At 39.3% G+C, this 17,630-nt stretch overlaps 1 protein-coding gene and 1 pseudogene across 1 annotated transcript; both read right to left on the bottom strand.

Moving 5' to 3' along the window:
• LOC18783951 lies at positions 6,510-8,503 on the bottom strand (annotated as a pseudogene).
• On the bottom strand, positions 16,247-17,534 carry LOC109947955 (auxin response factor 6-like). The gene is made up of 2 exons (XM_020559806.1): positions 17,313-17,534; positions 16,247-16,850 (listed from the first exon to the last, which is right to left on the bottom strand). Exons 1-2 carry the CDS (start codon positions 17,417-17,419, stop codon positions 16,643-16,645), a joined length of 315 nt encoding a protein of 104 aa, XP_020415395.1. The 5' UTR covers positions 17,420-17,534; the 3' UTR covers positions 16,247-16,642.

Genomic DNA, 17,630 nt, shown 5'->3' on the forward strand with positions numbered 1-17,630 from the left:
CCATAAAAACCAGCCAGCTCTCTCCTCTCGCGCAAAAAACTGCCCGCCGCCTTCCAGAGCTTGCTGGCGCCGCCTCAGGGCACCACCGGCCACGGGACCAGTGGCGATGGAACCGCCGTCGAGTCCCCTACCTTTCCGACCCTTCCCCGCCGGCTGCACGGCCTGTGCTGGCCGGAAATTGCAGAAAAGCGACGGGAACTCACCGAAACTTTAAGGCCGCCGATCTCCCTCCTCCGGCCACCATTTCTGTCGACCCAGGCACCCAGAACCAGACAGGCCCACATGAGAGACCGTCAGGAGGTCTAGCGAGCTCGGACCAGGAGTGAGTGGACTTTCTTTCATAAATGATTTTATATAAATGAGTTATATAAATGCTTTATATAAATGAGTTTACATAAATGATTTTATATTGACTTTATATAAATAAGTTTTTATAAATGAGTTTATATGAGTAAATTTCATTATTTGATTTTGAATAAGTTTTACCGAATGTTTTCCGAGCATGATTTGTGCCGTAAAATATCTTTATTTCTATGCTGCTTAGTTGAACATGGTAGAAAGTGACAGAAAGCAGAGTTGAGATTTATATCAGAGAAAATAGCAGCTTAGTTTCAGACTTGCCAAATACAGTGATTTATCAGATTTTTCTAAAATATTTATTTTTAACCACCGTGTGTACCCAGTTATGGTGATTACCCTCAGATGGACCGATGTCTATGGACATCCAGTCTATTTACAGTTCTGTCAGTGCACTTGACATTGCCTCACGAGTTTCGGGGACGCTCGGACCGTGAGTGCCAGGATTTGCGGCTCGGCAGACTTGGTGTCCCGAGACCTGCCAGGATTTGCGGCTCGGCTGACTTCGTGTCCCCGAGACCTGCCAGGATTGCGGATCAGGCTGACTACGATCCCCTGAATCCTGCCAGAGCGGCTCGAGTTGACTTTGTGTCACCGAGACCTGCCAGCGGATCAGGCTGACTATAGTCCCCTGTATCCTGCCAGGATTTGCGGCTCGGATAGACTGTGTGTCGCCGAGACCTGCCAAGGGAATTGATGGAATTACAGGGGTACATTCAAGTGGTAGTTTTGATTAATTGCAGTGCTTTAATTCAAGTTTTGAGTACATTGCTTTATTGCAGGTTTGATTTCAGCACTTTTATGCAAATTGGATTTTAATGCTTTCATGCAAGTTTTATTGCTCTTGAAAGCGATTGCATATATTTCTATAAATATGTAACTGCGTTGACTTTCATATGTTTCCAAGATAGTTTAGATATTCAGTTTTACTTAACTGTATTTGATTTCATTGTTTTTATGCGAGAAGTATCGAGTTCGAATATGATTTACATATAATGCCTTGAGTTTAGTATGCTTTAAATGCAGAATACGTGTTTGGATTTATTTCCTTATTTTTACACCGGGGATTAGTATATTCTTAGATATTTTATGAACCTTTATTTTTGGTCCACTCACACTTTCAACTGTTTTGCGGCCCCAGGCTGTAGCGTGCACAAGACACCCACCACCGGGCCATCGTGACTTCCGCGCCTTCTGGTTCAAAAATGTTGGTATGTAAACCAATTAAGTGATCCGTAAGCTATCAAAATTGCTCTGATATATTGCCCTAGAGTGAGAATGGAACTTTTGACATGTTTATGGAAGTGCTGGCTGTTGGTTGTTTGGACGATTATGCTCGTTATGACAGGTGTAAGTTTTGGATTGAACGAAATTTAGGGGAGACTCTGCCGAAATTTCGGTAGAAGTCAAAGCCAAAAATTTTAGAAAAAGGGCAAATAGGTCTTTCGTGCTCGACATTTGCCAAGTGTCGGACACGCACAGGGTTCGACTCGAATTCCAAAGCGGAATTTGATTCCGGTCCTGTCAAGGAATGTCAGGAAGGATCATTTTTACCGAATTGTAATCATCATCTATCTCTCTCTACCATGATCCATTTCTGATTCCAATGAAAGATCTCTACTCAAACGTGCTCACGTGAGAGGAGACCCCAAAGTATTCTCTCCATCTCCATAGGTAGGATTACTCAATCCATCTGGGTCTCATCCTTGGATTTGACCACAGTATTCCCACCACACACGAGCCTCTTTCTGTAAGAGAATTAAGGCTATCTTAATCTTTTCCACACTTGTGATTTCGATTATACTAACGCCACCTTTCAGATCTTGGATCCCTTGATCAAATGTCAGGGAGTTGCTCGTCCTAGAGAAAGGTTGTACTCTTAGTATCTTCGACTCGGTGCTCTAGGCACACAGTCGAAAATTAGCAACATGTTTAGGCAATGGAGGATCCCTAGAAGCAGGTTGATCAACTCCCTATCCTCCCGCTTATGCGGACTTAACGAACAACTTTGTCATAGGAACATCCAACTGTACCATAAGTACAGGTGTTACCCTATGCAAAACCTTCGGCTTCTATTCGCCATCTTCCGGAAATTCTGAAACAACCACTGTCTGTGGTAAAGCTCCAGCCCTTCTTATGCTCCGACGGCCTATGTATCTTTCCTCTGTGAAATAATTAGACTTTTGTGACGTCCTCAACGTCGCAAATGTGCCATTCCGAGATGGAACCCATTTTTGATCCCCACAAGTTAAGGATGCACAAAAGGTGCAGGGTCCACAGGAAATTGAACCTAGAGCTCTGATACCAACTGAAAGGACCCGCCTCGAATTTTTCAGAACCCGAGGCGAACCCTTCGGAATTCCTGACATCATTCCGATGCCAAGCCCACTTACTAAAGACCAAGACTTCCTGCCGAAATTTCGGCAGAGTCTCCTCTATAAATTGGACATTTCCCAAAATTTCAACATGCATAAAAACGCATTTAATATTCACAACTGGCAGCATGCACAATATAATTTCATGCAATCCACATAAATGGCCTTCGGCCTTCCAATAATTCTCAACCAACTACCAAACCCGCTAACCAAAAAATTCAAATATAAATTATGACTAACTTTTAGTCTGCGGCTGCACCTAATGACCTTAGGCTGCCTACGTACCCTCCTTGAGGGATCAAGCCACACGTAGTTCTTCCATAAAACCCAATTCCACAAATAGGCGATACCTTATTTCATTTCTCTATATTTCACATAATCTCCTCATACGCCGGTACAACCAACGCCACGTATGGGGCCTGTCAACACGCCGGATAACCTACGCCACGTGCGACCATACCATACTGTCATAATAGCTCCCCATACGCCAGTACAACCAACGCCACGTATGGGGCCTGTCTCAACACCGGATAACCTACGCCACGCGAGACCTGCACATCATATCACATATCTCCCCATACGCCGGTACAACCAACGCCACGTATGGGGTCTGTCGACACGCCGGATAACCTACGCCACGTGCGACCTAACTTTCACTTGGTGGTACTTGTAGTGTAACCAAAATCCGGGGAGGTACCTAAGGTAGTGCGTATAGCACTCCAAACTGACATTCTAGACTCTTTTGTACTCTTGTACAAACATATATAATTATATATAATAATTCTAATATTGTGTAACCCTCCACAATAGTCTAGCACCCGATAATCCCCCCTGGAAGGGTGAGATTACTCCGGGAGACTCACGGTCAACCAAGGGTCAAATTACCCTAACCCTGGTCAACTGGACCTGCGGAGCCCACGACCTACAATTTCCGATCCGAAAGTCCCTATGTGTTTTACAAGGTATAGGACACTCTTCCTGCAAGTTTGGTTCAGATCGGACGGTCGGATCGCTCACGATCGCACGATCTGACGGTTAACATAAAATATAAACTTTAAATTATTATTCGGAACATCCGGGGCTCCGATTCACAATCCGTGAATTCCTACACGATCCTAGAATTACCTAGATTAACATATATTAAATTTGGGACCATCCAACGGCCCCAACCTATCGAACCCGGATAACGCACAATATGCGATCGTCCGTTCGACAGTCAAACGACGTCCGAATTGAGATTCGTAAAATCCTACGCACTCGTGGCAACCTAAGGATCTCATCGAGACACAGTGCCACTTTTTCTACAGTGCCCACGCACCGCCGCACGCGCCGGCAGCGCGTGGGTGCCCAAAGCGATAAAGCTTCGCCGGAAAATCTCAAAACCACGGCTCACACTCCTACCCTAGGTATAACACCTATTGGAGCCACTTTTGTTCTTGGACCTACCCCAAAAACTTACCGGAAGTGGCCGGGAATCGCGATCCCAAAACCGGCCGAATTTCAATTCGAAAATCGAATTGGCTACGCTAAGAATCGATCCAATCCTACCCAACAGGCAGCTAGAGCATGAAAAGTAGGTGAGAAACCATACCTTGCTCGTTGGAATCGGTGGCCGGAGGAGGGAGATCGACGGCGGCGAAGATCGGACGACCCCGTCCGCTTCCTCTCCGTTTTCCGGCGAAACCACGGCGGCTGGAGGCGGGAGTCGGCTGGGGCTGGAAGAGGACGACGCCCCGGTCATTTTGGTACCGGCCCCGTCCACAGCCGTGGCCGGTGGCCGGAGTTACGAGGAGAGAGAGAGGCCGACGGGAGAGAAAGAGAGTTCGCGGGGGAGAGAGAGAGAGAGAGAAAAATCTGATTTTTATAAAAAATCTGATTTTTATAAAAAATCTCATTTCGAAATAATTATGATTTTGCCACTGGGTTTCTTTTGACCATATCTCTCTCGTTACAACTCCGATTCGAGCCCACTACGTGTCTATGAACTCGTCTCAGTACGACCTATCCAAAAATACTAGTCACTGCCCCAAACTCCCTCCGACTAAGAATATGACCAAAATGCCCTTAAATAATTAAATAATTTAAATAAGGGTTAAATTTGGAGTCGGGGTGTTACATCGCTATTTAAATAGGATACCAAACTCCCCCTTAGTAACCTTCTAGCTAGCTTAGAATTCCTAATTATTTATTGAGGGCCTGTTTGATAACCATTTCTTTTTTCTTTTTTATTTTTTATTTTTTGTGCTAGAGTATATAGAGAAAAATAAGAGTGAGAATGGGAGTTAGGATGAGACTGAGAGAGAGAATGAAGATAACACCATTTCAATCTCTCTTTCTCTATCAAATAGATTTAGGAAGTGAAAGAAATTTCAAATAGATTTCAGATTTTAGTTTTTATTTTCATTTTTGTTAAGTAGACTAACTATATAATATCGCTCGTGAAAGAAATATGACAGGGACGTCATTGACGCAACTAGGACTAGGTCCGCGGTAAAAACTACCAGCGTCACCCTAAATAGTCACAATAATCACCAGTTATATTTTAGCATCACGCCATGGATTGATATATACTGAACTTATCTAACTATTAAATTGATTCTAGTCGAAATACTAAAGTTAATGTATGATCTGGCACGATGGATTAATCTATAACTAATCTAAAATTTGATCTCGGGCTACTTTTTTTCCTTTTCGTGGAAAAGTCTCTAAAGGGGACAATAGTTTGTCCCCTTTAGAGACAAACTCTTAGGACTGTGATTTGGAGAGTACCATAGTCGTGATTATCTTCTGTATCTCATTTATGTGGAGGAGTACCGTAATCATGATTATCTATTGGAAACATATATTGGGTCTGAATATGAATGTGATTATTAGCGCCTTTTCGACTTTTATTAATAATGTATCTATCGTTTGACTTGGCTAAAATAAATAAAACGAAATCTAAAATGATTATTATATTGGTAGTTTGTCAATGACACAATAATTATGCTTGGTGGTTCGTCTACTTTGTGGGTAGATTCGGTGTAGCTGCGATGCTTTCATTTGACCAAGTCTTCTAAAACCATCAATCAATGTTTGTCTTCGTAACTCTTCCTCGATGATGTTTACTCGACTAAGAATGGGACTTTCCACATAGGGCTAGGTATTTATAATAAAATTTGTAGTTATAATAAAGAATATTATACAGAATTTTGGCTTTTATATAGAATTTTGGTGTGGGAAGTAAAAAATATGGCTAGATATTTATAATTAAAAAAAATCTGAATTTTTTAGTGTTTTTTTTTCAATTTTTTTGTTATTTAAATTGATTGCTGACGTCATTATGGCATCAGCATTGCATCATTTTACCGAAGCAAAAGCATGGACTGGACTTGCCGGTGGGCTTGCGCCTTGCCCAGGCTTGCCCTTGCCCGCTGGAGCCATTCGCGGACTTAGGCACTGTCCTGCCCGGGCAAAAGGCCTTGCGGTGGACTTGCTCTAAGAAACACAACAGAGGGTCTCTTCATACAAATTCCTCTGTCATACGAATGATCTCCCCCCCTGCACAGGATAGGACTGAAATTTCATAAATAACTCAGAAACCATTTTGCTCAACAAGGAATACATGGTTGTAATCTACTAATATTCTGTCCCTTCCACTAATTTACTCTGATTATTCAGATTATTGATAGTCGTGTATAGTAGCATGCATACCTTACAGAACATATCATAATCCCAAACAACATATAATGTTGTACAGCATCAAATTAAAAATGGATTACAATTGTGGGAACTCATCTAATGGTGAACTTGGCCCAACATTCGAGGCTGACTCTCCCAGTGCTCATTTATGTCACTTACAGCAGATTCAACCCCGTTGTACTTCTGTGGAACATTACAAGTGTTTTCAATCAACATTTGAATGGCCTCCAACTCCGTCGCGACCTCTCTCATTGTGGGGCGATTCCTTCCATTCAAATTCAAGCATCTCATTGCAATGTTAGCAAAAGTTATGATATCTGTTTGGGAGCCCTCCATCAAAACCCCAGCATCAATAATGCCAAATAGACGATCTTCCTGCATCGAAGTAATGAAATAAGTGGCAAGACTTTTGTATTCATTTCCTTGTGACCCTGTTACTGCAGAAACTGGTTGTAGACCAGTCAAGAGCTCAAGAAGGACAACTCCGAAACTATAGACGTCACTTTTCTCTGTAAATTGGCTTGATTGGAAGTATTCCGGGTCCAAGTAACCAAATGTGCCATGTACAACTGTGGTCAAGTGAGTCTGGCCAATCACAATTGATCTTGAACTGCCAAAGTCAGCAACTTTTGCTCTGTATTTCTCATCCAAGAGTATGTTGGTAGACTTGATGTCTCTATGATAAATAGGAAAGGAAGCTGCACCATGCAATTAAGATAGAGCTCCTGCAATTTGTGTGGCAATTCGTAACCGCGTTTTCCATGTAAATGGAAAGTCTTCATTCTGCTCAAGAATATAGTGGGAAAGGGTTCCATTCGGTATGAATTCGTAAATCAAGAGTGGAACTTCAGTCTCTAAACAACAACCTAAGATCGAACCACATTTCTGTGATTGATTTGTGAAAGAATCACAACCTCATTGATGAATTCTGAAAGTTGGCCTTCATCCAATATGTTAGACTTCTTTACCGCAATGATTCTTCCATCTTCGAACATTCCTTTGTAGACGGTACCTTGGCCTTCCTGACCAAGAATTCTATGAGTGTTGTATTTGTCAGTGGACTTCTCCAACTCCTCTGATTTGAACAACTTGATTTTCTCAACATTTTATGATAATTGTTGTTGTAACAATAAACCACTGTTTCGTTTGAAAAACCTTTCCTTGAGTTCGATGTTTTTCCTTTTCTTTATGACTTTGTATGCATACCATGCACCAACGAGTAGTAACAATAGTCCAGGACCCATGAAAAGACCTGCATATAAATATACTTCAACTTATTCATACCGTACCACATCTGTAATATATAAAAAAATTATATATCAAGCAATTCGCAGGATTGGGAGCCACAACATTCTCCAGTACAGTGAAATCTAAATGCCATTAGACTAAAGGTCAATTATTGGCAACGACTTTTTTTCTTTAGAAATTCGAAAATTGATCATCTCTGTCTTTATGAAGAAAGAACAAAAGTATAATGAACTCTGAATAGGAGCATACCTAAAAGAATGGTTCTGATTCGATGGGACCGAGATGTCATAGGATCTCGAAGTAGCATTCCCAATTAGCTTCACCATAATACACACATGTACTTCTTGTTACATTTGAGTAGCATTTATAACCACCAACGAAATTCTCACATATAGAACTGCCTCCGAATTCCCTTAAACCTAGCAGATCATTACACTGATTAAGGCCCTTGCATTCATCAATATCTGAAATGTAATAACAGAAAGGCAAATGAACAAGATGGTGAATGGTGAAGTTTGGTAATTCCAGAATGAAAAGTTAGCTATACATTCAATTTGTATTTTTTTTTTTAAAGAGGGTTTAAATTTAATTAATTACGTACCTTGACAAGGGTGGAGAAGATAAGGATTTCCTTCAAAGCCTGCCGGACAGGAACAGTGAAGGCTTGACTGATTGTATGTGGAAGAAGTAGTGGCATTGTATATTTCACAATAGGGTGTTGAGTCAATAATATAGTTCCGTTCAAAATCATAATAATCTGGCTCTGTTCCAATAAATCCTTTAAAGGATCTGAGTGAAGTATTGTCTAAGCTGATCTTCCAATCTAGCACCACGCTGTCCATGCCCTGGATAGCTCTATAACTTGATAAATTGTTCACAAACCAATCTTGGTCAACAAGAAATGCATAGCCGCAACCACCATTTTGATATCTTGCTTGTGTTTCAGTAGTGAAAACACTGAGATTTGGAGGAATGTTAGTCTGGATTTCGTTATCACAGCGATTAGTATTGTTTGTCCCCAGTAGATTTGTTGCATTCTAGTTGAAACTAACAATCTTTATTTGGTCCAATCCCAAAAGGGTATGGGATGCTAACATTTCCACAGTGCGTTCTGCAATTAGGCTTTGCTATCACCATATGCGAATAATGTATGGTGCCACCCCATATGCGAATCTCTGTTTTTCAATGACATCCCAAGTAAGATTGCACACTTAGAATAATAAAAAAGAGATAAAGCTTGAAAAAACAAAGTCATAACAATACAAATAAAACTCTCACCAAGGAGAGATGAAAAGCTCTTACAAAGGAGAGATGAAAAACTCTCACAAAAGGAGAGGTGAAAACTACACAGAGAACCCAAAGAGTCTCTGCAACTTATTCCAAACATAAAGAAATTGCAAAAAAGATGTTGGTGGAGATCCGACGCCGAAATGCAGGTGAAGATTTGACGCTGAGCCGCAGCCGCTTATAATGGTTGGATGAAAATCATAACAAAACTAAGACAAATAAGGAAAATCCTTTGTCTCTGAAAATGGGGGAAGATGTGAAAGGAGGAAGAGAGGAAGAGAAGAGGGGAGAGGGGGGAAGAACAAAGGCTTCCTCCTCCCTCAAAGTGGAAAAGGCTCTAAGAGTTTTTTTTTTTTTTTTTGGGAGAAAGGGGGCTATGGTTTTGGCTAATACCAACTCAGTGATTTTTTAGAAGACGGGCATCTAAACAAAAATTCGGAAACGACTCTCTGTTTTTCAATGACATAATTATCACAAGTTTGTTCTACTATTATAAAGTTATGCAATAATGTATGGTGTCACGTAGACTATCAAAAATTATTATGACAAATTTAAAATAACATTATGTAACACTAATATTACTCTGAACTTAAAAATCTTTATTATCTATGATTAAGAGAAAAGCTCTAGCGCATGTAAGAGCAATCACTCAAATCTAGAGGGAAAGGGATTCGAACTCTAATCTAGAGCGATCACACTACTATTACTCTAAACTTAGCAATCTTTATTATCTATCACAGACTTCATAACCAATTGACCTATTACACACTAAGGTGCCATCAGAATTTGAACTCGAGACTAGTGGTCTGCAAGTGACCCTTTACCATTGGTCTTTACCCATTGGTTTTAATATTATATTTAAATGAACATTGCTCCACCGTCCATAATCAGGTTAACCCTAGGCCTCAAACAACACTTTACATGAAGAATACTACCATAAATATACCCATAAATATTTGTTTGAAATTTGCAAAATCACCATCTTGCATTTTTGTTACAAGTAAAAAGTAATCTTTGCCTCTCACATTCTTTCATAGTTAGTAAAATATGGAAAGGAAAAAGTACGTATTTTATTCGGCAAAATTTTGTGAAATTACAACTGAAAAGTTGGGCCACTATATAATATTTTAATATAATTTATTTAAATTTTTTAACATATATTATTTTTATTCAATAATATGTGAAATTTATGTGTATAATACGTGAATTCTGTGTGTATTCTTGAAACTTTTGTGAAAAAAACGTGTATTAAACATGAAAAACACGTGTATTAAAAAAAATGTATTTTATCCAGTCTAACGTGTATAGAAAAAGGATGTATTATTGAAAAATACGTACATACGTACATATATAATACAAGTATTAAATGTGAAAATGCTAAATTCTTTACATGGGTAATAACTCTAGTAAAGTAAAAAAAATCAAAGGGGACAATAGAGACTCGGGTACTGGCCTAATAATAATGAATAATGCTCTAAACTACTATTACCGGTAAAAGAAAATTGAGAAATTTTAAAAAATAATAATAATAAATAAATAAATAAAAAGATCCTAGTATATATAAAGTATAGCCGCTTGGCTATTACTGTTTAATTAAAAAAAAATTAAAAGAAAGGTGACCCACCTATACTATTTAGTATTAAAAATGAACCAAGCGGCTATATAAAAATGGTATAGCCTATTTAGTATTAAAAAAAGGTGACCCACATGTTAAAAAGGTTTAGCCGTGCGGCTATACTATTTTTTCCAAGAAATGCCACAGTGTAACCGCGCAGTATACTATTTAAAAAAAATAATAATAATAATAATAATAATAATAAATACCCGCATATTGCCGCGCGGTTATACTCTTTATTGGAAAAAAAAAAAAGGGAGCCGCCTATACGTGTGAAAACAAGTATAGCCACGCGGCTATACTATTTTTTTTATAAAAAAAAAAAAAATTGGTAGGCAAGCCGTACGGCTATATTATTTAAAAAATATTAAAAAGACCCTCCTAGTTGCATTAGTTTATATTTTACATATATTAACTTGCTAGTTTCAACATATTCAAAGCAGATATTGAAGAGAGAAATTTCGTAGTAAATCAATCTGAGAGTTCATTTTTTATTTCTTTTTTTTTTTGTGGGAATGTTTACCTTTGATCTAACACGTTATCTTGAGTGAAATTTGTTGGAGGAACAACATTCAGTATTATTCTAATAATTTAATTAAACGATTAAATTAAACAACAAGTAGAATAACCTTCCCTTCTCTGTATATTTGATCTTGGTTGGTTAGTACTAACTATAGTTTGCATTGAGCGTTTTTGTTGAGAAGGTACGCGCGTATATATGGACCCAGCTCCTCTAGTTGTAAAGCAATGCATTCACACATGTACCACAACACAAGCAAGAGTCAAACAAAAGTAACAACTCAACTCGGCATTACCTCAAACTAGGTGACAATGTGAACTACGATGTTTCATGTCTACCAAGTCAAGCAGAAGTCACATTAATTCGTCTGTTCTTTTTTCTATTAGTGAGACTTTGTGAAATGAAACCGTCCCAGTTACGCACCAGAATCTGCTAGCAAGGTAATTGGCTTGAACTCTGAAGTCACTAGCATGCCCCACGAGCTACATGCAGCAAAAAACCAACTAGAAGTCACATTAATTACAGAACATTAATGTGACAAAAGATGAGTATCATTGTATAAATACCATCATGCATCAAAACTGTTCCTCTTTTGATTATATATCAAATAAATAGGATCTTTAATTTATCCTAATCCTATCTCATTTCTCGTCCGTCTATCGCGTCTGCCGCGTCTGTCAGCGGGTGGCTGGCAAGGAAGCATTATCCCCTTGAAATCTAATAAAAGTAGCAACCTTGAAAACACATTCACAATCAAGCATTTGTTTGGCAACATGAGTTTCACAAGAGAGCATTCTCTACATATGCACGCATACTACATGCATGCAGCCGGTGAAAATGCACAAATGCAATGACCAGAGTTGTTGAAGGAAAATGTGATCCTCCTAATATAATTTCACCCCCACTAATTAAATAACGGGGTTTTATTATTTTAGGTTCGACCCATTCGAGACGCAAGTCTCTTAATTACAATCCCTTGCTTCAAGGGAACACCCTTTGATTCCATCATAAAGAAACAGAATGTGTGTGTTTGATTTTGCGACAACTCCCAAGTCCAACCTCAGGATGCCTACGTATCCCTTGTGGGAATCAAGCCACTCGTAGTTCAAAGAATCGCAATGAATAAATGACTCATTGCGAGGGAAATTTGATTTGAATTGTATTGAGAAGTGTTTGAGTGAATTTAGCTGAATAAACCAGGGATTCGATATGGGATTGCATTTGGGATGGTTGCATCTAGATTGAATCTCTAGATTGCCTACGTACCCTTTCAAAGGGATCAAACCAACGTAGTTCGAAATTTGGAAATTAACGGGTAAGTGTGGCCCACTAATTGAGAATTTCTGTTTGAGAGACTTGGATTTAATCTCATTAGAGTTTTCATGGGTAGATGACCCATGGAAAATTGGATGGTTTTGTACCACTTTCGTTGTTGTCAATGTCCAAGAAAAATAATGAGTAATTTTAATTATCCCATTAATTTTTCCTAAACATTGACAATTGCGTTTGGGGATTTTCATAGGTAGATGACCTATGGGAAAAATTGGAAATTAATGGATAAGTGTGGCCCACTAATTAAGAATTTGTATTTGAGAGATTTAGAATTAATCTCAATGAAATTTGCATGGGTAGATGACCCATGGGAAATATTGGAAATTAATGGGTAAGTGTAGCCCACTAATTGAGAACTTGAATTTGAGAGATTTGAATTTAATCTCATTGAAATTTGCATGGGTAGATGACCCATGAAAAATTGAATGGTTTTGTACGACTTTTCTGGTTGTCAATGTCCAAGAAAAATAATGAGTAATTTTGATTATCCCATTAATTTTCCCAAAAAAAATTGACAATTGCACTTGGGAAAGTGTTTTGGCGAAATCTGGTTAAGATAAACCAGAGATTTATACTTGATTGCGGTTGCGTCTATTGGGATGTTAGACTGCCTACGTACCCTTGACGGGATCAAACCGACGTAGTTCCAAATTTTGGAAGTTAATGGGTAACTGTGGCCCACTAATTGAGAATTTGTGTCTTTGGGACAATTTGGAGATTTTCATAGGTAGATGACCTATGGGAAAAATTGGAAATTAATGGGTAAGTGTGGCCCACTAATTGAGAATTTGTGTTTAAGAGATGAATTTAATCTCAATGAAATTTGCATGGGTAGATGACCCATGGGAAATATTGGATGGTTTTGTACCATTTTTCTTTTTTCCAATGTCCAAGAAAAATAATGAGCAATTTTGATGAACCCACTAATTCTCTACAATTGACATTTGCATTTGTATCCATGCATGATTTGGAGGATTTGAGATTAATGGGCTATCGTGGTTGATAAGCCCGTTAATCCATATTGATGCTCCTTTCGTATCTTTTGAGAGTGAGCTCAATGCTTGTAGCACGACCAATCATTTATTTGGAATGGAGTCATGGACACAGTATGGTTGAGTCGCTTGGCACTCCTTTTTGAATAGCTTCTTTGCCACAATGGTTGATTCCCACATTTCTTAGTGTGGCTTTTGAAGTGGTTTTGTACCCCTTGACATCTGGTGTGGTTTTGTGCCACTTGAGTCTTCACTTGACGATTTGAGAATTAATGGGCATTTTTGGAATTTAAGCCCATAATCCATCATTTGCGGACTTGAGACTTTGTGTTTTGGGCTCTTAGACTTGTTGCATGACCTTTGTGACTTTGTACAACAAACCCATGAAGCCCACCTCAATTGATTTAGCAGTACCTAATTGACTCAGCTTTGAATTTGAGCGGAACTACCATATCGCAAACGGACTTATGGAGATCCTTACAGGAGTGAAGCCTTAGTGTTTTGCTTTCCCGAACCTGTCTTGAGTAAGTAGGCCTGTGAAGCTTTGAGCCGTGAAGCCGTGAACTTGTCTCGAACTTGTCTTGAGTAAATATGGAGCCGTGAAGTTCTAAGACTCCATCCTCTTGTTTATTTCTTGCATGCAAAATGAGAACAAAACAATATTGCTGCTTTCTTGTTTTGGTCTTTCACGTGGTGGCATCTCCTCCACAACAATATTATTTCCTTCCTTTTGTTTTCTTTCTTTTTGCTTTGGTGCAGCTTTATTGTCACTGAATTTGCTGACCACTTTGTTGGTAGAGACCCAATTGTTGACCTCTTAAACATCAACGAGTCGGCACGTCTCATGTCTTGGAGCCCTTTAACAATTCATGAGCTGTTTTTTCTTCTTTTTGGCTGACACTCATGAAAAGAAGGGGTGATCTCTCTTGTTTGCTGGAGGGGCAATCCAAGATCAAAGCATGTGATACACACAAACATTGCTCATTTTGGATTATGATGAAGATCCTTAGTTGGCTGTTTTTGACGGTGGGTTGAACACCCCAGCCTTGATTTATTATTTTTACTCTGCCAGCAAATAGATATTTTCTGTGGTTGCAATTAGAGCGTGCCAAAATGGTGCTTTGGTCTTGCGGCACTTTTTTTTCCCTTATTGCACAGCATATCATGGCTCCACAATTTGTACAGAAGCTTTTATACCCAAACATGGGGGACTTCGGAGGAGCATGGAGATTCGTTCGGCAGAGCATTATTGACTTACGGGTTTTATACCCAAGCATGGATTGTCATCCGTTTGTTTGATTGCGGGTTGCCACCCATGATGGATTGATAATCCATATAATTTGGTTTATGGGTTTCATAAACAAGCTAAGAGACTTCCAGGGAGGAACTTTGTTGAAGATGCAAAAAATATAAAGGTGTTGAATTGAAGTGGCTCACATTCTTGAATTGAAACTGCCAGTTTCATTGATTTGGAGCATTTGGTTTGCTCTGTTTCAGAAGCTCTTTTTTTTTTTACAGCCTCATGGCTGCCTCCCTCCTCAAGGCTATGCCCTCATCACTGCCGTGCACTTTTTCTTCAGCACTGTGGTGCCTTCTCCATGTTTGTCCAAGCCTCATGGCTTTATTCATTTTTTCTTGGTGTCTCTCCACAGCCTGCTGGCTGCCCCTTTTCTTCGTTGTCTTTGTTTGTTCTTGCTGTATGCAACAACACCAAGCTGCCAAAGAAAAGCGTGACTGTCTTCAGCTTCCTTTTTTTCAGTTCATCGCCTCTGTATGCACCAGACCCCATGGTTTTGTTTGTGGGTTTTGTACCCAGATTGGATCGGTCACAGAGTGTTTGATTGAGGGTTACACACCCATGATGGATTTTGTATCCAAGATTTGTTTTGTGGGTTTGGATGCTCAAAGCATCTCTGAGAGAAATCTCACTGTCTTGCTGCCTTTGATTCTTTCAGTTTGATCTATTTTTTTGCTGTTTGTCCATCTCATGATGAACATCATTGAACGAGCTTTGGCTTTTGTGGCGCCACAATAAGGGAAACCTAGAGAACTCTAGGATTTCCTCTACGCCCCTTTTCAAGAGAGTTGTGCACCAGTTCTGATTTTTTTTGGTGATTTGCCCACCATCACAATCAGCCCACACGAATTGATGTTGAATTGGAGGTTGGACACATCTTTGAAAGCATTTGATCAGAGCTGCCTGTTGGAATAGAATATATGATGATTGAAATCATCTTGGCTGTCAGTCCATAGCTGGCTGTCCTGGAGGTACTTGAGAAGAGGTACACCTTAGAGTAGTTTCTTGACTTAATACGTGATGATTTCAATCATCATAGCCAAGAACCCCCATGGGTTGATCGTACTGGATGCATCCTTGGAAGTCTTTGAGCGAAGCCTTGCCATAGAGAGCCAAGAATCCTCTTATGTGCTTGCTCTTCCTCTTCGTTCCTGCAACTCTCCCCAAGACTTGCGGCCTTACAGGCTTTTCTTTTTTTTTCTGGAGCCTCCCCTTTTATTTTTTGTCTCTGCAACCTCCCCTCGTGTCATGCCTCTTATAGAGGTTATCTTATGATGAGTTTGAATTCAAGCTGATGACCACTTCTCAACCGAGATGCTTATCTCTTGATGTTTCAAAACCACTGAAATACATCTATTTTATTTTTATATGTTTTTCTTGATAAGATTGCAGGGACAAAACAAATTCAATTCTAACCCAAGTCAAATTCTTGGCTAATTGCTTTTGTGAAAATTTTCCGTTCAACAAGAGTTAAACCAATAAGGTACTTTCGGCCATGAATGAAAGCGTACAGAATTTAATCGAAACTTAAGATTGTCAATATAGTAATGGAACAGGTTGGCACTTGAACAGTCTGATTAATGATACAAGTAAGTGCTTAATTTCATTTAATAATAAATTACAAGACAAGATAGCATAGAAAGTGCTATCGGACTCGGACATCAAGCAATCTCTCTTTAGGGTGCGTGTTGTTCTACGTGCTGTAGTGGTAGTTTCAGAAACAAGATTCCTTCCTACTATAATTTACAGTATATAATCATAAGCTGACATGCAAGCTTCAAATAGACTTAGCCTAAGGAAGTACATCTCCACCGACCACAGAAAAGGGTAAAAGAATGCTAACAATTCTTTTTTACGAACAACACTACTAGCATAGTTAAAACACTCATCATTCGCAGCCAATTTTTAATTTTCCATTTTTAGCAAAGCATTGGCCTTTTAGTAGTCCAGTGAGCCCAACGATGCAATCCCATTGGATGAGTTTCTCCCGTCTTGTCGACTCACGTAGTCATCGCAGGTGTTGTTGCCACCATTGGAAAGCTTATTGCTTGGGACAGAAGCCGCACAATTGAGGCCTTCCTTTCCCATCTGTTGCACTTCAAGTGGCGAGAGTATCTTGATATACCGTACATTGTTCACAAACTCCCTGAATATAAGAGAAGAATCATTTACTTCAACTGAATCATGAAAAAGAACAGTTCAAAACTTCAGAAGACTACTGTTTAAGGCTCAGGGATGTACACATGCAAAATAGTAACTTAAAACTCTGGAAAAAGTGAGAAAACAGTCAACGATTTAAAATGGCTTAAGCTACTCCTACAACACTTTAAACCTCAAGGCGTTTTCTAAACATTACCGCTGTTTCTGTCCACAAATTTGGGATACCAGCTCCTACACTTTTAACAATTTGACATACAGAATAAAATCATTACAGTAGCTACTTCGAAAACATTAAACTTGTGCCCAGTAATCCAGGATGAAACATTTTACAAAAAACAGTAATAACTGAAACGCATGGGAAGCTCGAATTTCAGAATTGCCAATGCAAACAGAGTGTATAATAATTGACTAGTATAAGTGAAATGATGAAATACAATTTGGGACTTACTGCCAAGGGTCGTCGCCAAGGAGAAGAACATCATTCTCCCGGTCACCAAATACAAGCTGCCAGCCTGATCTCTGAGGGTCCTCTAATTGGCCTTCAAGGCCAAACATACGAGCGAGCTCACTGCGCAGCTCATCATAGCTGCTGAATTTTGAAATATCCAGTGACCTCCCAAAGGACCCTGACTTGTGAACCTACCAAATTGCAACATTTAATAAAAAGAATATGAGTAACCACTCAGAAAAAGTACTAATTCTTTTGAACAAGTATTCACACGGAAGAAGACTTCCCATGCATCTGACCATTCTGTTAAGAATAAAA

Source organism: Prunus persica, chromosome G3, assembly GCF_000346465.2.
Source record: "Prunus persica cultivar Lovell chromosome G3, Prunus_persica_NCBIv2, whole genome shotgun sequence".
In the NCBI taxonomy this organism is placed as follows: Eukaryota; Viridiplantae; Streptophyta; class Magnoliopsida; order Rosales; family Rosaceae; genus Prunus; species Prunus persica.

Coding starts and splice junctions, on each gene's coding strand:
- LOC109947955 (XM_020559806.1), bottom strand. CDS start 17,419: ATGTTTGGCCTTGAAGGCCAATTAGAGGACCCTCAGAGATCAGGCTGG. Junction 16,851..17,312: donor CTTGGCGACGACCCTTGGCA/GTAAGTCCCAAA, acceptor TCTTATATTCAG/GGAGTTTGTGAACAATGTAC.